General features: G+C 40.7%; 3 protein-coding genes across 3 annotated transcripts; 2 read left to right on the top strand and 1 right to left on the bottom strand.

The window, feature by feature from the left end:
- The first annotated feature begins 2,382 nt into the window (after positions 1 to 2,382).
- pmelb (premelanosome protein b) lies at positions 2,383 to 11,380 on the top strand. The gene is made up of 12 exons (XM_078254063.1): positions 2,383 to 2,440; positions 4,624 to 4,719; positions 4,985 to 5,131; positions 5,570 to 5,698; positions 6,105 to 6,266; positions 6,663 to 6,995; positions 8,364 to 8,582; positions 9,367 to 9,504; positions 9,588 to 9,690; positions 9,775 to 9,980; positions 10,258 to 10,348; positions 11,128 to 11,380. The coding sequence occupies exons 1-12, from the start codon at positions 2,383 to 2,385 to the stop codon at positions 11,288 to 11,290; spliced, it is 1,845 nt and encodes a 614-aa protein (XP_078110189.1). The 3' UTR covers positions 11,291 to 11,380.
- Positions 11,381 to 13,506: 2,126 nt separating this feature from the next.
- On the bottom strand, positions 13,507 to 16,319 carry LOC144521325 (tubulin alpha chain-like). Its single transcript, XM_078255859.1, has 4 exons — positions 16,209 to 16,319; positions 14,844 to 15,066; positions 14,594 to 14,742; positions 13,507 to 14,502 (listed from the first exon to the last, which is right to left on the bottom strand). Exons 1-4 carry the CDS (start codon positions 16,209 to 16,211, stop codon positions 13,522 to 13,524), a joined length of 1,356 nt encoding a protein of 451 aa, XP_078111985.1. The 5' UTR covers positions 16,212 to 16,319; the 3' UTR covers positions 13,507 to 13,521.
- A 4,025-nt stretch (positions 16,320 to 20,344) lies between these two features.
- On the top strand, positions 20,345 to 23,790 carry LOC144521323 (tubulin alpha chain-like). The gene is made up of 4 exons (XM_078255858.1): positions 20,345 to 20,455; positions 21,918 to 22,140; positions 22,253 to 22,401; positions 22,493 to 23,790. The coding sequence occupies exons 1-4, from the start codon at positions 20,453 to 20,455 to the stop codon at positions 23,471 to 23,473; spliced, it is 1,356 nt and encodes a 451-aa protein (XP_078111984.1). The 5' UTR covers positions 20,345 to 20,452; the 3' UTR covers positions 23,474 to 23,790.
- Positions 23,791 to 24,016: the final 226 nt, after the last annotated feature.

The following is a 24,016-nucleotide window of genomic DNA, read 5'->3' as shown; positions in this document are numbered from 1 at the left end:
CTGACATGCTGATCAAATTGTTACCAAGACTCAACACTTTAGCCATGTTTAATCTGTTATCACATTATCTGATGCATCAGTCTTTTTTCTTTTTTAACTCTATATGAGACGCCATGTTTTATAGTATGGTCTGAACATACATGTTGAGGCCTGAAGGGAATTAAAGGGTTCATGATGAAACAGGTCTGAACAGGATTTGCTGTGAATGCTGACATTGTTAACAAAAAAAATAGGTTTAAACATTGTCACAAATTGGCACATATGCAACAAAAAAACCTTTTAACAAAGTCACTTTTTAGTTCCTGCGGTAGTGGGGGGGGGGACACAAAGCCGGATGAATTTAGGGAGTCACAAGTGCTTCAATAATCCTCATTAACGCTGCATTCCTCCTTTCTTTTTTTCTCTCTAAGCAGACTGTGTAACCTATTGTTGACACGAATGACACCGAAATGAACAACTTCCTTTTACGCTTTAATATTTCTGATATTATATTTCATCACAGCGTCATATTTAAGAGTGTCGGCCAATATAACCTCTACAAATATAAAGTACTTTTGTTTTGTTTTTCATGATGTGGATTTAATCATCAGTAGCAACGTGAATTTCAGAGTAAATCTGCACTTAATTAGGAATAATTGTACGAGCAGCCCAAAATAGGTCAGCTGATTTGAGCAGAGATTTAGAGATATAACCATTCATATTGTATTCGAAAGCACGTGTTTTGTGGAATTGTCACATAAGACCCAAAAATTCACGACACTGTAACCTCATGATTTACATACAATCCTGTTGTATCGTACTGATCTTCAAACAGTTTAATTAATAATTGCTGCCCCCCAAATGTGTACTTTTTTGTTGTTTTTTGTTATTGTGACTAGGGCTGCAACTAACAATTATTTTCATAGTCGATTAATCCGTCGATTATTTTCTCGATTAATCGATTAGTTGTTTGATCTATAAACTGTCAAAACATGGAGAAAAATGTGGATTAGTGTTTCCCAAAGCCCAAGATAACGTCCTCAAATGTCTTATTTTGTCCACAACTCAGAGATATTCAGTTTACTGTCACAGAGGAGAGAAGAAACTAGAAAATATTCCCATTTAACAAGCTGCAATCAGAGAAATCTTACTTTTCTTTAATAAAAAATGACTCAAACTGATTAATCGATTATCAAAATAGCTGGCGATTAATTTTATAGTTGACAACTAATCGATTAATCGATTAATCTTTGCACCTCTAATTGTGACAGAGGCCTCACAATACCGCCAAGATAATAAGATAGAACTTTTACTATTGATCCCAAGGGAAATAGTTAGGCAGCAGTTACAAAGTAGGAAAGAGTGCAAATATATGCAGTATATGCTATATATTTGAATATAAAATATAAGTTATTGATAAGGTGCTATCCAACATATATAAACAGGTTAACGTAAAAATCATGAGAAAATAATAATTACACAAGGTCGATGTTATTGCTGATACAACACAAATGTACACATACCGTAGAAATGATGTAGTGTATATTCAGTGGTTGAAGAAGTATTTATTTAAGTAAAAGTACCAATAGCACATTATGTAAAGTACTTTGTGCATGTCAAATTCCTGCATTGAGAATATTACTTATGTAAATGTACAGAAATATTACCAGCAAAATGAACTTGATTATGCATATTATATTATTACATCATCAATACTGATGTATTGATGTGTAAGCAGCATCTGAATGTTTTAACTGATCTTTTGTATGTAAATTAACCGATTAAGTAACTGCAGCTGGGGAATACTTGTAGTGGAGTAAACAGTACATAATATTCCTCTACAAGTATAAAGTGACATAAAATATACTGTGCTTATATTAAGTAAAATATAAGCCCAGTACTTGAGTAAATGTACTAGTTACATTCCACCACTACCTATATTGATATGTACTGTATATCACTGAGCTCAGCTATAATCACAATCAGAATGCTTTATTGATCCCATCAGGGAAAAAACTACTACGGTTCATATGTGCATACGTTTATTAGAAAGTTTCTTCTTTTGTTCAGTTTATGCACACTCAAGCGCGTCTCATGATCCAATCTGTTGCCAATGCAAAAAGAACATGTGGACTTTTTACATTTCTTAAGTGATTATGTGTGTTTTTTTTCTCTACTGTATGTATGACTGTAATCCCAGAGACGTGCTTTTTAACTGTAAATACACAAATCAGTCCAGGTGGGTGCCCCTAAAATCTGATTGGAGAAGGTCTCCGTGAGGAAGGAGGCGTTTCTTCTACTAATACTCAGTGTGAGGTCAAACATCAGACGCTTTATAAAGCCAGATTTCTGTTGTTTGGTGCTCACCAAAGGGATATTTCAGACAGAGGAGGTGCACTGACAATGTGGGCGTCTGTTGTGCTGTTGGTGTTGCTGGCAGTGGCTTCACACACTGCGGCGAGTAAGTACAGAACATGCGTCTTCTATCGTCCAAATGAATGCTAACAAAGTATTTCAGAGTGAGTGTCTCTGGGGTTCGGAGGAGTGAACGAGATCATTCACGGCATTTAAATGAGATTGTTGACGCTGTGAGAGTTTTAGACGACATCACTAATCAAGAGTTACCACTCCTTTCAACAGTGGTGGGGGGAGGAAGTATTCAGATCCTTTAGTAAAAGCGAAAGTGGCAACACTGCAATATAAAAATACCTTATTAGAAGGTAAAGTCATGCATTCAAAATGTGATGTATGTAAGTACTATTAGAAAACCTAAGCCAAAGTATCAACAGTAAAAGTACTCATAATTCAGGAAAATGGCCCCTGTGAGTGTTTACTATTATATATCATGTTACTGGACTATTATTACTGATGCTTTAATGTGAAAGCAGCATTTTAATGTTGTAGTTGGTCAAGATGGAGCTAATTTTACTTTATTCATACTGTTAGGTACAGACAGTGCTTCGTGCATATACTTTATTTTGTATGTAAAATATTCATCTGAACTGCAAAGTATCTAAAGCTGTCAGATAATTGTAGTGAAGTAAAAAGTTCGATATTTCCCTCTTAAATGTAGAGGAGTATAAATATCAAGTTGCAAGAAATGGAAATACTTGTGTTAAGTATCTCTACTCGACAAGCAGCACTTTATATGATATGGTATTAGAGTCTTAACAATGTTCTACTGTGAAGATGTTAATGTCAAGTCAACATTTTCTTTTTAAATGTATTTGTCATAATTGTCCCAGTAGAGGAACTTTCTTGCACCTTCAGTCAAATGGCACGCTGTTGCTCTGTCAGTCAAAGGTTTAGTGAAGCTATATTACGTTTCAGTAATGGAGGTGAACCCAGTTTTCTAATAAGGTACTGCATGTGTTTTGATCTATAAGATCTGAGTTCAAGATCCAGTTTTATCTTTCTTTTTTTTCCCATGACCTCTTTACTCCACCACGCATGTAAATGCCACAGGATGTGACCTTTGCACTGTTTATTTTAATCTTTAAGGATAAGTTCACATTCTTTCACGTCGGTCTTAAAGCATTACACACATCCTCATGTGTGTTAATGAAAGAGTTGTAATAATTCCTCTTATCCATACTGACCCTGAAGAGATCATTCTGAGGAATATGAATGGAAAACCTAAAGGACGGAGAAATACATTTTAAGATATGTGTATGTATAATATTTTTGAGAAATGGAGAGTCATGACTCAAAGGGAGTGAGAGGAATGATTGTCAGCTGAAGTTAAACCATGACAGGAAAGAAAAGGGAGAGTGATTACTCTGAAATAATAATAATAATAATACTGAATTCATAATCACATTGAAAACAAGTCTGATTTGGCTGATCATTCACTCTGTTATCTGCTATTGTGTTTAATCCAAATTCAGCCATGTGACATTGTTAATCTGTGATCAGATCTTGCAACACACTCAGCTGAGCGTCACATGAGAGGGATTGGAGGGACCAGAGAATTATATTGCCAATAAAACAAATTTTTGCTTCAGCCACATTTACCTTTTGTCAAATAATTGGTGATAAGTATTACACAACGTAGATATATATATATATATATATATATATAAAACAATGGAGTTTGGGAAACTGTAAAAAACAATTAATAAATGTCACTGAATGAGATTGCAAGAGTGCATTAGAATAAATCTAAATATATGCTGTAATATGTTTAGGATAAAATAGGAGACAAATAGGTAACAATTTATTTTAGGGGTCTGTAACTTCCTAATAATTTCCTTAGAGGTTTAAAGCAACAACAAAAAAATGGAAGGTCCTTAAAGGAAAAGCTTAATTTAAACCTAAATACTGTAAATATTCATTCATTTCATTTTATCCACTTTATCCATATACAGTATGTTACATATTATGTTAGCTGTAGACAAATTTCACATTTTCACTTGGTCAGATGACTCAATGTGCACTGATTTAAAGACTCTCTAGATTAAGAATGAATTGGAATTCTTAATTCCAAGTGTACAAAATGGTAGATTATCTCTTTATTATTTCCAGGAAAAGTCTGAAAAATGATCGTTCGAATTGAGAGCCCATAAAAAGCGTTCCTGGAAAAAATATATGCGCATGGAGACGTTGTTCATATTCTGTTTTCAATATTTATTTTTGATATTTCAGAGCCTAGAAACCGTTTCACTCGCTATCCATCATGGAACAATAAAATGTACCCGATCTGGAAAGATGGAGACCCACGATACAAAGACTCCTGGAAAGGTACTTCTGATGAAATAATGTTGGCATAATCACTATGCTCATATTTTCTTTACTTAATCTTTTTTTTTTTTCTTATGTATGTTTGGGTAATGAGGGGAGAGAGATTGTATTGACGTGCAATAAAAAGATCCCCCATTTCTTTATAATTCTGAAAAAAGAAACAAAATGTCTGAACTATGTATTTAATCTGAGGATCGGTAAACATATTTGGACCCACAGACTTGTACCTTTTCATGTTTAATGCTCAGCGTTCTTCTTCCTCCAGGTGGAAGAGTGACTTTCAATGTGGGGAACGATTCGCCGACTCTGACTGCAGCCAAAGTGACTTTTACCATCAACTTGGAGTTCCCACACAACCAGAAGGTGCAGCCTAATGGAGACGTTGTTTGGGCCGAAGACTGCATAGTCAACGGTAACACACCGTGTACACACACACACACACACACACACACACACACACACACACACACACTGGTAAAATGCTACACACACCCTGCACTGAAATGTGGTACACACATTCATGTTCCTATCAGGAAGAATTGAAATCCCTTAACCTTTCATTTAGCCCCATCATTAAGTCCAATACTTTGGTTTATGAGCAAATACCTAATATAATATAATAATAAGATATAATAATATAATATAATATAATGTAATACAAATACCTAAAACTAATGATTTCCCCTAAACATCAGCATGTTAGCATTGACATTGTGAGCATGTTAGCATACTGACATTAGCATTTAGGCCAAGGGCTTTGCCCTGTGCCTCGAACAGCTGCTAGTGTAGCATGGCTGCAAAGATTTCTTTGTACGGTCACTAAAACGCAACACTTTTGCTTCTGCTACAGGGACAAAGTACCAGGAGTCTGAGCCAGTATACCCAGCTCAGAACACAGACTGGGAGGCTGTTTTCCCTGATGGGACACCAGTTAAAAAGGACAAGAAGCCGGCCTACGTGTTTGTCTGGAAGACCTGGGGTGAGATGAAGTATCAAATACCTCTAAATTATTTCTCTTCTGAGGGTCACAGAGTTTCTTGTGACCTGAAATATAAGCCATGATGGATTATGTATGAGCCTTATCACATAATCAGATTATGTTGCTTCATTTGCCCTACATGTAAGTTTTTTTTTTTTTGTTGAAAATAATCCATGATTTTCAGTGTTGGGATTCAGACTTTGCATGTTTTATGGCACAAGGCATCAATGACATTATATCCAAAAAGTGTCATATTTATATAAAAAGTAAAGTGTAGCATTTATATCTTCTTTTAAAGCAAGCTCTGACTCTGAATGCATTGTATACAAAGTTTTGTAGTCATTTGAGGTGAAGAGGCAGCAAAGTGCATTTCATACTCATCAGGCTCTGGATGCTCATTTGGCAGGTCAGTACTGGCAGGTGGCAGACGGCCCCTCTTCCTCCCTGACAATCAATACGGATGACATCCCACTGGGCTCCTACACCATGGACATCGTTATCTACCACTACCGTAGCAAGGAGAAGTTCATTCCTCTGGGATACGCCTCCAATCAGTTCTCCATCACTGGTGAGTTAGGAGACTGTATAAAAAGTGGAGGGCTTGTTTAAAAAAAACAACAAAGACAATACCTGTTATCATCTTTTTTGGACACTTTACAACTTTCTTAAGAAAACTGCAACACCTTTCCCCCCCAATATCCCAAAAAATATTACCAATAATAATAATAATAATAATAATAATAATTAAAAACAGAAAAAACAAAAGTATTTTTTAAGAATACATTGAACTGTGGGGATTATCAAGCAAAACCCTCTCATATAGGCTACATCTATCCATTTACTTCAGGTCCTCTAAGGTACAAATTAAAGTGTAGTTACCTGTGATGTTATTCTACACTTTTAAACCATTTTTAATTATGGTGAAAGTTGTTTTACTTACATAATTATTTGGTGTTCTCCTCAGATCAAATCCCTTTCGCTGTCTCTCTGGACCAAGTGAACGACATCGTGGCCGGGGACATGCGCTTCATCCAGAACAGGGCAATCGCCTTCTCCATCACCCTCCACGACCCCAGCCAGTACCTCAGCAACGCAGACATCACCTTCAACTGGGACTTTGGCGATCAAAGTGGAGCCCTGATATCCAGAGAGATGACTGTCACTCACACCTACATCAACTCTGGCTCCTTCAAGCCTCAGGTGGTGATTCAGGCGGTCATCCCAGATAAGGCCTGCGACCCACCAGTTAATCCCCCAACCAAAGCCCCTGGTCCACCTACTCATCAGGGCACCACAGGTAAGGCAAGGCAAGGCAGTTTAATTCATAAAGCACATTTCAGCAACAAGGCAATACAAAGGGCTTTACCTAAAACATTAAAGAGCAGTTAAAAACAGTTAAACTATTAAAACAGCTAAAATAGAATAAGACAGGTATAAAAATACAAAAATAAAAGGTACAGTGCAGTACAAAAAATGAACAATTATTTAAAGAAAAGCAGCATCAAAATGAAAGGTTTTCAGCCTTGATGTTAAATAAACACCATGCTAATGTTAATTAATAAGCATTAGCTAGCTAGAGGTGTTAAGTGCTCATTAGGTTAGCATCATAAAAATATTTCTATGGTTAGCATGCTATCATTCTAAAGTATATTTAAGCAATAGCTCATGTCATGAGCTTTTATAAAAGGGTAATAAAGTATGGCAATATTAAAGTTATAGTCACAATCTCATTTAAATAGATTTCTATTACAAAATATTCATGTTTACAATAAAATAGGTCCTCTGACATAGGCTGCACATAACATTACCGAGGCGGTTGCTACTCAGCACAGGTAACGTGTACACTACCTGTGCTCAGTAGCAACCGCCTCGGTAGTAGCTAGCTAGTAGCTAGCTAGCACAGGCTAACCCTTTATTGCTTAATTTACAAGCTAAAAAAAGGCACACAATAACACAAACAAACTAAACAGGGAAGCAGTAGACCAGCAACTCCCGTTTTCTGCAAGGTAAAATAACTGTTTTTGTCTGGTGGCTTTGAAAAGAGAAAAGATAACAGCTTCAGTTCCCCGTCGGAAAGGGCTGTCTGACGGCAAGGTAAAGCAGTGAAAATATTCTAAATATAGCCTACACTTAAAGGGATATTTGCTGATTTTAAACCAGCTCTGTGTCATGGCATTGTGTGTGTGCAGCTGAACAGCTTCCCTCCATGGCATCAGCTATCAGTTTTTAGTCTAACGTTTTTTTCTCAAGCGCCGTGTGATAATGCAAAGGAAATGACGGCTACGAACCAATCACATTGCTTGATTTGAGCTACACCTGCTTAGCTTCAGCATGCTAGCATTTAACATTAGCATTTAGCTTAAAGCTACAGTGCGTAGTTTCTGTCGCCCCCATGAGGAATTCTAAGTAATGACAACCAAACTGTCGGCGCGTCCACATGATACAAACCTTCTGTGACCACGCATCGCTTTCACCCCCCCCCACACACACACACACTTAAGTGCTTAAGTACTTCGTCCAAAAAAGCAAATAAGTGTTTTTCCTAAAATGTCCAACTATCCCCTATAAAATGTAATCATATTTACAATATTTGTACTTGTGTGTATACCTTAGCTCCACATACGTACATCTTAATGAAGCACAAACTAAATTTCCCTGTGTGTAGTGAAAGCTGCTGCACTGGCATCTGCTGTCCCCATACTGGTTTCCACCAAGGCAACTGGTACAACTGTCAACATGGTTCCTTCGGACACAGAGGAGGACAACACTGAGGATGAGGCCTCTACTGCCCCCAACACTCAGCCTACCCCGGAAGCACCCACAGTGGCCAAAACTCCCTCCCCCGTCAACGGTGACATGCCAGCTCACAGTGAGGCAAAGACAGGTAAGATTTTTAAATTAGAGTATAACTAGATATAACCAGATGATCACTTGTTTAATCCCCACCCAAGGTAGTATATGTGCAACAGAAATGTGTCCTGTTAAAGTGCAAAATACTGAGTTGATACCAGCTGACCAGAACCAGATAAAAGCATCAGCCAATTTCCTTCAATGTAAATTCGATGTAAATCTTAAAAGAAGCACTGCCATTGTGTGAATCCTGATTTGCATGCTGACTGGAGTTTTTTGGCTCAGGTTTTCTTATTTAATTTTTTTATATCTGCATCTACAATACGCACCAATCCAAGAGTAGCATGTTCAATTTGAATAACCAGTTTTATTGTCAACTTGATATTGGGAGAAAGGCTGTTTCAAAGTACAGCACAGAATAAAAGCTTCTGGCTTCATTATTTACAGGAGGCATTATGCATGAATGCACACTGACCCTGATGTTGTAGCCATGCTGAGTACGGACCATTGTAATCTGTAAAGTGTGAACACTCATGAATATTCAGGAGCAGGCTCATTGATGGTGTGGAAAAAAAAATATCTTAGCTGTACGGGCAGCAGCCCTACACTTCTAATCTATTACTTTAACTCACGTTAAAGGACATGCATTCAGTAAATACAGAATCATATTATTTGGCACCAACAAAAAAAAACAGGCACTCTTATATGACACAGTAAGATACAAAATGACGCTGCATCAATAATGATTTCTTAGTAGAAATATCCAAAAGGATCTGTTATTAGTGAGCTAAACCCCTGCTGCTGTTTATTCTCCCCAGGTGCAAAGCGACCAGTGACCCTGACGGGCCAAGCGACTGTGGTAGTCGTTGCCAAGAGGGACGCTGATGACAAACCCTCCGACGATGACTGTGTCATATATCGTTATGGCTCCTTCTGCACTGGCATCGAAGTGTTTGGTGCGTTACCTTTCATTAGTGATATGATCAGGAAGATGTAAAATGACTGATGCATGTCGGTGACGTCTTGTCTTTGTTTTCAGAGGCCATTGAAAAAGTAGAGATTGTACAAATGGACAACGCTGTGATGGCAACACCGGACATGGACAGAAATGTGTTGGATATCACTGTTACCTGCCAGGGAAGGTGAATGCTCCTGCACTCCACTTTATCAAAATAAAAAAACATTTATTGTTTATTCTGACTCCCTGGAGCATCTTCTTCCTCCAGCTTTCCCAAAGAGGTGTGCAGCGTGATTCTGGATGCAGAGTGCTTGAGGCCGATTCACACAGTGTGCAACATGGTGGAGCCCTCCAAAGAGTGCCAGCTGGTGTTGCATCACTTCTTCAATGACTCTGGTGTCTACTGCATCAACGTGTCCATGGCCAACGACGTCAGTTTTGCTGTCACCAGTGCCAAAGTCAGCGTCGACATAGGTACGCAACATAAGCACTATATCTCTCATATATAGCTCTCAGGTCATCAGGCGGAGGTCTTCTAGCTGTACCCGGAGTTAGATCTAGGTCCGGGGAGGGGGCCTTCAGTTACTATGGTCTTGCGCTCTGGAACAAGCTGCCTGATGACCTGAGGTCCAGCACAACTGTGTCCACATTCAAAAGCAAACTCATCCACCATATAATAGTCCAGTGGTTCGACAATACAGTACATTTCTCCATTTTATCCTGCTTATTGACAGCGTGATCCTCGTTTCAGGTTCAGGTCTGTCCTCTCCTGGTACCATCGCCATGGTGTTGGGTGGCCTGGTACTTGTTCTAGCAGTAGGAATAGTGGCATATTCTTACAAGTAAGAACTGACTTTCAATTTTCTATTAATTATACACAATTTCATTTATTTACTTTAAGGGATACATTTGCTGATATTCTACATGTGTCTTATCAAATCCCATGAAAAGAAGTATTTCCTGTGAAGCCAAAGCCAGATATAGACCTTTGTTGCATGTCAAACCCCTTCTCTCGCATTGTTTCCTGTCTACCTCTTCAGTGTCAAATCGTCCAATAAAGGTGAAAATGCCACAAAAAAGACCTTTAAAAAAACATACAGGCATTGTAATTTATTTTGACTCAATCCCACCGGGCTGTTCTCATACACTGTTCGAACTCGTACCTACAAGAAGTAATGCACTTTAATTTGTGTATAACCCTTGCAATCATGAGCCGGGACGTGCTAGGTGGCCGGTGGGCGTAGGAGCGCAAAAAAAACCCCACTTTCCATCCCCATGATGTTGCTTAATGTCTGCTCGATGTCTAAATAGCCAGCTGTTCGCTAACACGTTCACCATGCCAGCGTAAATATGTTAGCGTTGTGTCCGCAGCTTGTTCCCACTGCTTCCAATGTGGCTAAAAAAATTATTTTAAAAGTTTAAAAATAAAAGTATGCATTTGTCTTCTGTAGGAATGAATGAGCTTCAGAAGGGAAGTCAGAGAGTATTAAGAGACAGACTAACACATAGTTGGTTTTGGTCTGTTCATGGGATTTTGTGGAAGATAATATAATTATAGAATATTACCAGCTTTATCAGTAAGTCTAAATTAAACAACTGGATTTTGTGCTCCACTCAACAGGCGCTTTAAGTCCTACCGTCCTCTGAAAGAAGAACTGATAGCGTCTGCAGGCCCGCAGGTGGGCCGGGCTCCTGCCCGCTCTGGAGCCTCTGTGTTCTGGAAGCTTCTGAACAGACGGGGAGCTGTGGACAACTGCCCTCTGCTGCAGGACCGACCTGTGTGAACCAGCCTCACACCACAAAATGCAACACCAAGAAACTTATGATTCAAAGTTTTCTGCACCTGAGATGTCTTTTTATACTTTTCTTTTTATTTTATTTTTTTTTTTACAGATTTTCTAAATGACAAACTCAGTGTGTAATATTTAGGTGTTCAAATCAAAATAATTTGTTTTCTTTAATTACACTTTAGACATGCTCTGATCTTTTGTACCTACAAAGTTGGTAGTAAAAGTGTATACTTTCATTTTGACAAAACAGAATTTTTCCAATAAACGTTGCTCAAAACAGTTGTGTAGTCTTATTTCACTGGGACTTTTGACACTTTTCTAACAGTACAGTTACTGACGAAGTAAGACTTTTTTTGTGATTGTTGCGGGCAAAAATTCTTGATTATGCGGCACGTTTTCTGAAAAAATGCGATGGAATATGCGGGTTATTTATTCAATTTCATGCGATGAAATTGCGGGAACTTGCAAAAACTGCGGTTTCATCATGGCTTCATCGCGGGGTTTGCAGCTTTTCGATGATGTTCACATCGAGTAATTAAGTCACTTCATAACGTTCCCATGGCAACAGGGGAAAATGGCTGCACTTGTGTGAAGTAAACGCAACATTTTTCAACTTTCTGCTAAGATATATGTGACTTTTTTTGCGATGAAAATGCGGGGATTATGAAATCATGCAAGCACCGCATATTTTGCGCGGAAATCGAAAGTACGGCGTATTTATAAAAATGGTAGTAGCCAGTTTTAGCGCAAACCGCTAATTAGCTTATAACGCTAGTCGTCGGGGCACGGGTAAGGTAAAAAGAAATTGCTATTTCTATACCACTAACAAGGCTCAAAATAGCACCACACTTCCACGGTATCATCATGTAAACTGAAGCATTGAGAACATTGTAAGTGTACAGTTTATTAAAAAGATAGTTTATAAAGACAATACCGTTCACGTATACAGGCAGGCACCATCTTGGCAAAACAGTTAAGATCAGTCAAACGACGAACGCCGTGCTTGAGCTATGTTACTGGTTACACAGCGTGAATGTAGGGACCCTCATTATGCTACCGTGGCAGTGTGCTGCTATTTTGAGCCTTGTTAGTGGTATAGAAATAGCGATATCTTTTTAATTTATCCGTGCCCCGATGACTAGCGTTATAAGCTAATTAGCGGTTTGCGCTAAAACTGGTCACATTCGATTAGCATGAAAACAAATCCCAGAGAACGGTCCACTCGGCACACGTGTTATCAGTGGTGTAGTCTACGTGATACGCAGGTAAACGCAGTATACCCACTAAGAAAGCTCCAGGATTTCCATATAACCTCTTAAAAATGCCAAATGACACAACAAACAACATACTTTCCATTATATTTTTGACATATTTTGAATTGTCATCTGTGTTTTTCTTCTTCACATAGGCTAAATAAAGGTATTTCCACCATAAATTGGTGAATAAAAGTTATCCGAATGCAGGAAATGAAGTCTTTGATGCTCAAAATAACCCTGGGGGAGGACACCCCCCCACTATGATGTGGCCCCCCTCCCCCAAAGGCAGATTCTGGCCCATATATATAGGCCAATATATTTATATACAGTACAGTATACCCACTACAATACATTATACTACACCACTGTGTGTTACTAACCCCTAGGTTTGCGATGGACATTTGACCCCCCCTCCCCAAGTAATCTGACACTGGACTCATGGTTTATAAATTCACACATTTTGTACAAAATAATCCTCACAAATAATGTTGTGATTTCTGAGCCATGCATAAGAAATACAGCTTCAGAATTCAGTTGAGACATTAACATGTAATGTAGTCATGCATTAGTCAGGGACCCTAAATGGAAGAAAAACTTAGCTTCAACATGTCAAATTATATCAGCTTTTTAACTACAAACTGTAATATGTTAAATGTAAAAACAAGTGTGTAAATGTAAAAAGTATTTTTTCCCTGCATAAATGCTACATAAATTAATGAGAAAAGATATAAATGATTGGTGTTGAGTCTACAACTTTACTACATGTGATAACTCAATATTAAGAATTTCAACATTTTGCAGGACACTCATATATTTAGATTGATTTTATAAAAGACAAACACATTCACATGTCACAGGAATTTTATTTAGAACATAGTCAAACTAGTAATTGACAATAATTTGTTTGGAATGCATCCAAGAACACATTGCAATCAATTTCGTGTTTGACTAGCGCCTTTTTACCCCCTTTTAATATTCCTCTCCTTCCTCCTCTCCCTCCCCCTCAATAGAGTCGACTCCAACCTCCTCATAATCCTTCTCCAGAGCTGCCATGTCCTCTCTGGCCTCAGAGAACTCTCCCTCCTCCATACCCTCACCCACATACCAGTGAACAAAGGCACGCTTAGCGTACATCAGATCAAACTTGTGGTCAAGCCGAGCCCAGGCCTCTGCAATAGCAGTGGTGTTGCTCAGCATGCACACAGCCCTCTGGACCTTGGCCAGGTCTCCACCAGGAACTACAGTGGGCGGCTGGTAGTTGATGCCCACCTTGAAACCAGTGGGGCACCAGTCCACAAACTGGATTGTGCGCTTGGTTTTAATGGTGGCGATGGCAGCATTTACATCTTTGGGCACCACATCGCCACGGAACAGCAGGCAACAAGCCATGTATTTGCCGTGGCGAGGGTCACATTTAACCATCTGGTTGGCTGGTTCAAAGCAGGCGTTGGTGATTTCTGACACTGAGAGCTGCTCATGGTAAGCCTTCTCAGCAGAGATGACAGGGGCATAGGTGGCCAGAGGGAAGTGGATACGGGGATATGGCACCAAGTTGGTCTGGAACTCTGTCAGATCAACGTTGAGAGCACCGTCGAAACGAAGGGAGGCAGTGATGGAGGACACAATCTGGCTGATCAACCTGTTGAGGTTGGTGTAAGAAGGACGCTCGATATCGAGGTTCCTACGGCAGATATCGTAGATGGCCTCGTTGTCCACCATGAAGGCACAGTCAGAGTGCTCCAGGGTGGTGTGGGTGGTCAGGATGGAGTTGTAGGGCTCCACCACAGCCGTGGACACCTGGGGAGCTGGGTAGATGGAGAACTCCAGCTTGGACTTCTTGCCGTAGTCGACAGACAGACGCTCCATCAGCAGGGAGGTGAAACCAGAGCCGGTGCCACCTCCGAAGCTGTGGAAAACCAGGAAGCCCTGAAGGCCGGTGCACTGGTCAGCCTGAGGACAGAGAGGGAGAGACAATGAGATACAGTTATGTCATTTAATTCAAAAATTAGGAATGGATCCCTCCTGATATCAAGTTACAAACCAGTTTGCGGATCCGGTCCAGCACCAGGTCGATGATCTCTTTGCCGATGGTGTAGTGTCCACGGGCGTAGTTGTTGGCAGCATCCTCCTTGCCGGTGATCAGCTGCTCAGGGTGGAACAGCTGGCGGTAGGTCCCAGTACGCACCTCATCTGAAGAGACCGATTCGATCAGAAATGACTCGATGGTTTAACTTAAAAAAAAAAAAAAAATCAAAAGCTAACTATGGCATCTATATTTAATTGGAGTTTACCGATGACAGTGGGCTCCAGGTCGACAAATACAGCTCTGGGGACGTGTTTTCCAGCTCCAGTCTCACTGAAGAAGGTGTTGAAGGAATCATCTCCACCTCCGAGAGTCTTGTCACTGGGCATCTGTCCGTCCGGCTGGATCCCATGTTCCAGGCAGTAAAGCTCCCAGCAGGCATTGCCAATCTGGACACCAGCCTGACCGACGTGGATGGAGATGCACTCACGCTGTAGAAAGAAAAGAAGAAGATGTTATTTGCATGCATTTAGTTTTAATTGCACATTCCATTTGGGGTTACATTCGGATGCTGCTGGCTTTTACATGAAATCTAAAACAATAATTGTGTGCATCTAATCCTGCTGGAAAGTAGGAACTACCCCTATTTGAGATGAACAGGCAGTGCAGCAGGAGGCACCTCCCTGCACCACAATCTGCAGGGTACAGAAATGCCTGACAGCAGCCCCTGCCGAGGCAGGACACTCGTCTTTCCTCCTTTCTGTCCTCTTGTCCTTTTTTTTTCCCACACGCTCCCTCTTTTGCAAGCTCAAGCGCAAATGCAAATGCATTGGCCCGTCCACATTATCCTTCTGGAATCTTCCACTTGCTCTCATGCCTTGAGGATGCACAATCAATCACAGCTTGAATGCTTGGAGAAAATAATTTGCCCGAGCACAACTGAGTCATTTTATATTATATTTGAATATAATCTGAATTAAAATAGCAGTTTGGATTCAATCAAAAGAGTAATTATGTATTCAAATGAACCCTTCCTATTTCAAGTCATGCTTGAAACAGAAGCTTTGTGTTTTTTTGTTTTTTTTTAAAATTATTGATGAGATTAAAAATAGGATATTTGCTGCTTTATGAATTAAAAATGATAGATCCAATCTAATGTGTCCATCCATCCCCACCCAATCGCTTCCTCCCTGCCTTCAAACAGGGGAGGGCATATGCAAGGTGTCGGGTTTAGCGTATGCACACGTTCCATTTGACAAAAATTAAAAAAATATATATAAAAAGGCAATTAATGCTGCTGCTTTATAAAGACAAACACGGTTATCCACCTGAGTGCCTGTTACTAAAGCCTGAATGGAGACAGTCGGTGCATTGTTCTCATCTCTATAACGTTACACAATGACAGTCGCACCGTGCAGTGCTGCACACCGGTCTGTTCATCCACCAACAGCAACATTATAGGCCTACAGTTCACCTTTCATTCCTAAATATAATATATTTAGAGATTATAGATGATGTCTTGATTATTAACGACGACATTGTGTAACGTTGTAACAAGCAAGACGCTGCTGGACCTTAATCTCCAACCTCACAAAACTGCTTCAGACAGACAGCTGAGGAAAGATACACTTACCATTGTTTTCGTTTGTGGTTCAAAGAGGAAGAGGAGAAGGAGACAATGTGAAGAAAGAGGATTTTTTAAAAACGGTGTGCTTTGCGTCGCGTGTTGTACCCAACGGGGTCGATGCAACAACTGCTGAATGGGAGGGCGGTGCTACCACATTTATACACGCAGGGCTTCTGTGCACGGTGGAGAAAAAAAAAAGAAAAGGTTTTTACTAGGCCTTCTACCATTTGGTAATGGTGTTATCAACCGAGCTGTTCTGTATTATGCATTCAACTGTATATATGTATATGTATGTGTAAAACCTGCTCTTAAAGTGCACTGCAATGTTGTTGACAGGGTAAAGGCATTGTATTTTTGATGGGATTAAGAATATAAATATCAGGGGTTTCCCTACCATTATAAGGCTGAAGGTGCACCAAGCTGAATGAATGTAAAACCAAAAACTAAATGACTTCCCCCCCCCAGATCTAATGACTGTTGTTGGTCCCCAGTGGACTTCTTTAGCAAGTTTTGTATTTAAGCTTTTTGAGTGTTATTTTTTTATTATCTGCTCTAGCTTTTTTTTGGACACGGACATAGATGATGGGGAAATGTATTTTTTTGTATTGAAAAACTTAACATTTTCTTGAGGGAGGATCCCTAAACCAACTTTCACCAAGGGGAAAACACAGAATATGTAATGGCACTTTTCTTTAAATTGTTTTAGCTTAAAGCCTTGTTGCAATGCAATTTTTCATATTTCTGATGTTCAGAAATGAAAGGCCATTCTTATTGAATAAAGGGGTAGTTCAAACAAAGCCAATTATTCATGCTGAGGAATGAGCGAAGACTGCATCTATTATGTGGGTGTGGCAAACTGCAAATCAATAGCCTACAAAGCTAAAGCCTACAGCTATATATCCTGGTGCTTATACGCAAATTCTGTGTAAAAAAAATATGTGCCTTTTCTTTTCACTGCACTTGATATAAACGATGCAAAATGGCTGAATGCTTCTGCTGCACAAGATGCTTCCATCCCACTCGAGCTTGGCATTCATGTTGATGCGGAAGCCGGCCATGGTAGATATCCCTCCGGCCTGCCAGCTCTCAAGCTCCCCTCCCTCTTTGCCCCAGATTCTCTGCAATGATGTCATTCAGTGGGCCGATCACGTGGCTGCATGTCAGCCTGTCTCTCCGTTCAGCTGGACTGACGTTGGGGTGTGCTTCCTCTGGTTCTTTCCTGTTTTGTGGAACTGAAATAGCAGTTTATGTGACATAATGGTTGCACTAAAGCACTTCATAAGGTCCTTGTTCACAGTGTGACTCCTGCAGTAAAAAAAAAAAAAACATGAAATCCCATGCCCTTTAAGCTGACTTGAAACATGCAGGGAATTAAAGCCATTTGAAAAGAAGCTTGCACATTGCTTCTATAACATAATCAGCAGGTCTACTGCAAAATCCTTAATGCAGTATGAACTCCAAATGTTGCTTTTCCCAGAGCGCCCGCCATAATGTGGGAGTTATCATCATTTATATAGCAGGGAAGAGAGGATGTATAATTTACAACCAGCTTTTTGTGGCTGCTATACTCAATAGGGCCGACAGGGGATGAAAGAGAAGAACAGGAAGCAGCCAGGACTTATTGAGAGAACATTCTGCACCCCTCCTCCTTCTCCTCCTACTCCCGAGCAGCTGTGAGACAGGGAGGGTCTGAGCAGCTGCACACCCAGAGGAGAGAGGGAGGATGGGAATGCTGGAGAGATGGGAGTGGTCCTTCATGGCATGGAACTGACCGCACTGTATCCTGCAAAAACAGAATATGATACCCGACAAAGTGACAGAGCATATTTTTCATCTGTCACAGCAGAATCCTTATGCAGGTGCAGTTATCTAAACTGGGCCATCAGATAAAAGAGGAAGGCTGTGTTATATTTGAATAGATTAACGAGCAAGATTTTGATCTTGATATATTTTGTTTGACTGGTGTCATTTTGCAGAGTTGGGCCAGAACCTCGCAAGAACGCTGTTCTGGAAGTCTATGTGGTTACTGTACATGTTTTGGTTCTGCAAACCAGTCAAAATATAGTAGAACATGGAAACACAGACACAAGGACATACATGTAGGCTAATAGATAATCCATTAAGCCATTTATTAATAAATCTAGATGTGACAATTGATCAGAATGTAGCCGATTGTATCATGTGACGACAAATAGGGCAATTGAATACAGCTGAGACATAATTGAACAGCAACACAATGTTTTTAAGCCAAGAAATTGTTTTAAACTGGCCGCTGCAATCTTTTGGCATAGCTCTTTTTAAAGATTTCAAATGACTCATTATTTCACAATGAATAAATCTGATCAGCTGGCTCAATGCCTGAAAAATCTCAGAAGTGACATAATAATACACAATGGCTAAGACTATATAAGACAGGTAGATGTCATATGTTTTGATTTGATGGTGTCGAAAAATGATTCACCAAAAAAGAGGAAAAAAATGATCTGATTTACTGTTATATGCTATGTGCAGCCACTCATAGCCTTCTGCAGCCACAATAAACCGAGATCAGCTTCTCTTGACTAGCATGATAAAGTGGGTTATTTTAAGCCGCCTAACATTTAAAGAGGTGTCATTTCTGCCTCTGGGACAACTGTTGTCATAGAGCTTTCCTTTGTTGTTAGCAACCAAGCCCGCTAACTGTGTGTTAGTTTGCTTTTCTTTAGCTCCACTGAAGAACAATTTATGGTCTCTCTGGTTGAAAGTTGAATGTTTAACACAAACAGAGCTGCTATGCACGTCCAGTTACGTTACTGCCTGTAGAAAGAACGAGGTTTTATATGATGTGTGTGAACAAAAGAGCCGACCCACATTGATGCCGTGCATCTCGTGTTTGCAGAGGCCACACCCTATTGTCCTCATGACAATTGATCTGTTTTGTTGTCATCGGTTTTATGAGAGGAGGACACATGCACTTATAGGTGACAGGATGTGTGTTTCCTTACAGACACAGGACATCAGGCTGACATATTTTTTGGGGAAAAGAAGTGGCTAAGGCGCCTCACATCCCCCCACAGAGGCAGCTGCACTGCAGTACTTTAATGCTGCCATTTAAGCTGGATCACGTGACTTCAGATAAAGGCGGTCTGTGTGGATACTGGGCTGTATCCAGGCAACTCCATATTCATTTCCTAGCAACGGTTAAATCTTGGGAGGAGGGCTGGGGGGTTGGGCGTCTGTGGATCTCTGTGGCCTACATGTCTCATCTCTGACACGGCAGTTTGACCTCTTTTGTCTATAATGGACTGAAAATAAAGTCTGAATACTGGAATTAAAAATCAACTGCTGCTATTGCTCAATAAAATCCACAGCCATCAAGTTTTTAAATATGTGGAATGATTGACTGCATGATGTATAACAGGTTTCATAGAAAGCTAGAGATGGTCAGAGCAAAAATGCACCGAAATATAACTAAAGGCAAAGGTTGTCTGGGCTTTTTTTTATACCTGGAAATAGGGCTTAAACTACTGATGACATTTTACATCAACTGCAGATGCATATTTCTTGATATTGTCTTTAGGCAGATGACTCATAATAACACACTTACACCAGCATGCCATTTTTTGTGTAAGATTTGTATAACTTTGCAGTGTGGAAGGCAAACATGAGTTTGAAATTAAGGCAGACAGTTAGATGGTAATTAGTGTTATAATTTGGGGTTTTGATGAGTTAGATTGCCTGAGTGATTTTGTACTGGCAGGTGTTCAGACACCAGTCATGTGCATTGTATGAGGCCAACGAAAGATCAAAGAAATAATCATTGTGACTATAGTTAACAATGTGATATATTGTCAAATTGCAGACTATTTTATTCTACTCTGTACTTAAGTAAATTGTATCTTATCGCATCTATTCTATTACAGGCTGTTTTATATGTTAATCTGCAAGGATTTATGTGTTTATAATGTGGAAGTGCATACAAACTATTTGCTAGACGTCAGACTGGGACACTGGGCCTGTGTGTACCAGCATGCTCAAAATAAAGCAGCATTTTCCTCACAATAAGAGGCACCATGCTGGACCCGGGTGTGGTCTTGGTGCTGTTGACCAATAGCGGCACAGCAGCCCACTGCGCCGGCGCTGCACTTGTATATATAGCGCTCTCCATCCTTATGACCGCCATTATCTCTTACAGCGACCCCCTTACTGTCGAATTGTAAGATTCCCTGTCTCAGGGCTGCAACCCTCCACCTCGACTCCAACATAACAAAATGGTAAGAACTATTCAAAACCTGTATAAATAGACATATTTAAGGTCGTTTAAAAGATGTGAGGAGGACGGGAGGGGGGCGTTAACAATATTGGAAAAGTGGGAATAAGCCTGAGATATCATAAAAGGTTTAAAGTAGCTTTCTTAAACAAGTCATTTTTTTTTAATGCATTATCTATGAGGTTTGGTGTGGGGAGATGTTCAGGTGGTGCTTTGGATGGAGAACAGCTAGCTAATGTTACGTGGCTGGCTGACTGAACAAAAGAGGTTTTCATCAGATGGTGGACAGAATGAATAATGAAGGCTTCGGTCCAACCAACCTCCGACTCTCTGCGGTGTTTTAATCCATCTAGCTCCGGCCAGCAGCACTACTCGTAATGCAGTTCAGTTAACCGACAGGGAGTTGCTCGTCTTCAGATGCCCCACACCCAGTGGAAGCCTGTCCGTTGAGAAAATGGATGAAGTGCACTGTCAGCATGGCAAAACATTAAAAATTCATGGTATTTAGTACACTGCTGGTCCCCTTGATAGCTACTGCGCCTGTGCGGGTTAAAAGGGAGTTTAATATTCTGTTGTTATAACTGGTTATTATTATTTTTTTTTCTCTGTCCAGACTGAACCTTTTTCTGGAAATTTCGGGCGAGTCATTTTTTTTCCCCAAGGATGGCGAAGGCATGTCCCGCCCTTCTCAGCCTTACTCTGCCTCTGATTGGCTTACCCTCTTCTCCTTACACTAACCAATCTCAATCCTGTTGCCTGAACCTAACCAACCCAACCAACGAATACAACAAGTACAAGCCAATCAGAGGGAGAGTAGGGCGTGTCGTGCCTTCGCCATCCTATCAGGAGAGAAAAAATGCGGCTAACGGTCTTACATGTATTAATGGTTTAGCTTTTCACACGAATTCCATGAAACGTCATTCGTTGCCAGAGTGATTGGCTTGTCGCATGGCAACGGTGTTCCAGACACCTCGGTGCGCCAGTAAAAAGTTGAGTCTGCTTAGTTTGAGATTAGTCCGTGAGACCATTTAGTTACCCAGACCGCCATTAATTGGTTGTTACTGTCAAATTAGAAATCGATGATTGCAATTCACTTTGAACAACAACTTTGAACAACATGTATTCACTTACTAAGCCTATTAAAAAAAAAAGAAACTATAATTGAACCCATCCCACTATTGGGAGCAGTGGACAGCTATTTATACAGCAACTGGGGGTTCAGTGTCTTGCTCAGAGACACTTTGACATGTGGCTAGAGGAGCCTGGGATTGAACCCCTACCCTTGAGGTTATGGGGCAACCGCTCTACCTCTGAGCCACAAGCCACCATTTGATCAATTACATAAAGATTAAAGTGAAATGTACTCATTTTCCAGTGTTAAAATACGTTTTTTTTTGTCTTTTCCAGTGTAAAATGTCTAAAATAATGCATACAGGTATTAACCTCCAATTCTTTTCTTTCCACAGCGTGAGTGTATCTCAGTGCACGTTGGTCAGGCTGGTGTCCAGATTGGCAATGCCTGCTGGGAGCTTTACTGCCTGGAACATGGGATCCAGCCGGACGGACAGATGCCCAGTGACAAGACCATCGGAGGAGGAGACGATTCCTTCAACACCTTCTTCAGTGAGACTGGAGCTGGAAAACACGTCCCCAGAGCTGTATTTGTCGACCTGGAGCCCACTGTCATCGGTAAGTGTCATCACCTCTGGCTGAACATTAAATTAGGCAAATAAATATATAAAATATATACAAAATTAATGATAATTGTAAAAAACTGATTCAATGATTTTTCTCTCTTCAGATGAGGTGCGTACTGGGACCTACCGCCAGCTGTTCCACCCTGAGCAGCTGATCACCGGAAAGGAGGATGCTGCCAACAACTACGCCCGTGGACACTACACCATCGGCAAAGAGATCATCGACCTGGTGCTGGACCGGATCCGCAAACTGGTGGGTAGCTTGATATCAGGAGGGACCCGTTCTTAATTTTTGAATTAAATGACATAACTGTATCTCATTGTCTCTCCCTCTCTGTCCTCAGGCTGACCAGTGCACCGGCCTTCAGGGCTTCCTGGTTTTCCACAGCTTCGGAGGTGGCACCGGCTCTGGTTTCACCTCCCTGCTGATGGAGCGTCTGTCTGTCGACTACGGCAAGAAGTCCAAGCTGGAGTTCTCCATCTACCCAGCTCCCCAGGTGTCCACGGCTGTGGTGGAGCCCTACAACTCCATCCTGACCACCCACACCACCCTGGAGCACTCTGACTGTGCCTTCATGGTGGACAACGAGGCTATCTACGATATCTGCCGTAGGAACCTCGATATCGAGCGTCCTTCTTACACAAACCTCAACAGGCTAATTGGTCAGATTGTGTCCTCCATCACTGCCTCCCTTCGTTTCGATGGTGCCCTCAACGTTGATCTGACAGAGTTCCAGACCAACTTGGTGCCATATCCCCGTATCCACTTCCCTCTGGCCACCTATGCCCCTGTCATCTCTGCTGAGAAGGCTTACCATGAGCAGCTCTCAGTGTCAGAAATCACCAATGCCTGTTTTGAACCAGCCAATCAGATGGTAAAATGTGACCCTCGCCACGGCAAATACATGGCTTGTTGCCTGCTGTTCCGTGGCGATGTGGTGCCCAAAGATGTAAATGCTGCCATCGCCACCATTAAAACCAAGCGCTCCATCCAGTTTGTGGACTGGTGCCCCACTGGTTTCAAGGTGGGCATCAACTACCAGCCGCCCACTGTAGTTCCTGGTGGAGACCTGGCCAAGGTCCAGAGGGCTGTGTGCATGCTGAGCAACACCACTGCTATTGCAGAGGCCTGGGCTCGGCTTGACCACAAGTTTGATCTGATGTACGCTAAGCGTGCCTTTGTTCACTGGTATGTGGGTGAGGGTATGGAGGAGGGAGAGTTCTCTGAGGCCAGAGAGGACATGGCAGCTCTGGAGAAGGATTATGAGGAGGTTGGAGTCGACTCTATTGAGGGGGAGGGAGAGGATGAAGGAGAGGAATATTAAAAAGTGCTAGTCACACAGGAAACAATTGATTTCATTCCTCAAATACATTCCAGAAATAAATGTTTGTTTATTAATTGACAGTTTGGCTGTTCAGAATAAAACTCCTGTAGGGCCAGAGAGGACATCAGCATGTTGGAGTTTACTCATGAGGGTGAGGAAGAGGAGTATTAAAAATACTCCTCGTAAAGAACTAGTTAAACAGGGAAAGGCATTCAAAAAACAAATGTTTGTCTATAAATTATGAGTTTGGCTGTTCAGACTAAGCAATTCAAAAAATGTCAGTTTGGCTCTGTTCTAAATAAATTTCCTTAAACATATGAAGTTGTCTGTGTTGTGTGTTATTTTTATTTTTTGGTTTAAGAATGAAAAGTAACCTTTAGTTGAAAGTTTAGTCTAGTTGATGTGATCAGATAAGAACATTAGATCACAAATTGCTGTACACCAATAAACATTACATGTCAAGTTTTGCAGAATACATACAGTATCAACAGTGTTTCAATTCTACTTTTAAATCTTTGGATGTTAGTTTGTAGTTAAAACGAC

This window comes from Sander vitreus, chromosome 7, assembly GCF_031162955.1.
Source record: "Sander vitreus isolate 19-12246 chromosome 7, sanVit1, whole genome shotgun sequence".
NCBI lineage: Eukaryota > Metazoa > Chordata > Actinopteri > Perciformes > Percidae > Sander > Sander vitreus.
This window is presented reverse-complemented; position numbering and strand designations above follow the sequence as displayed.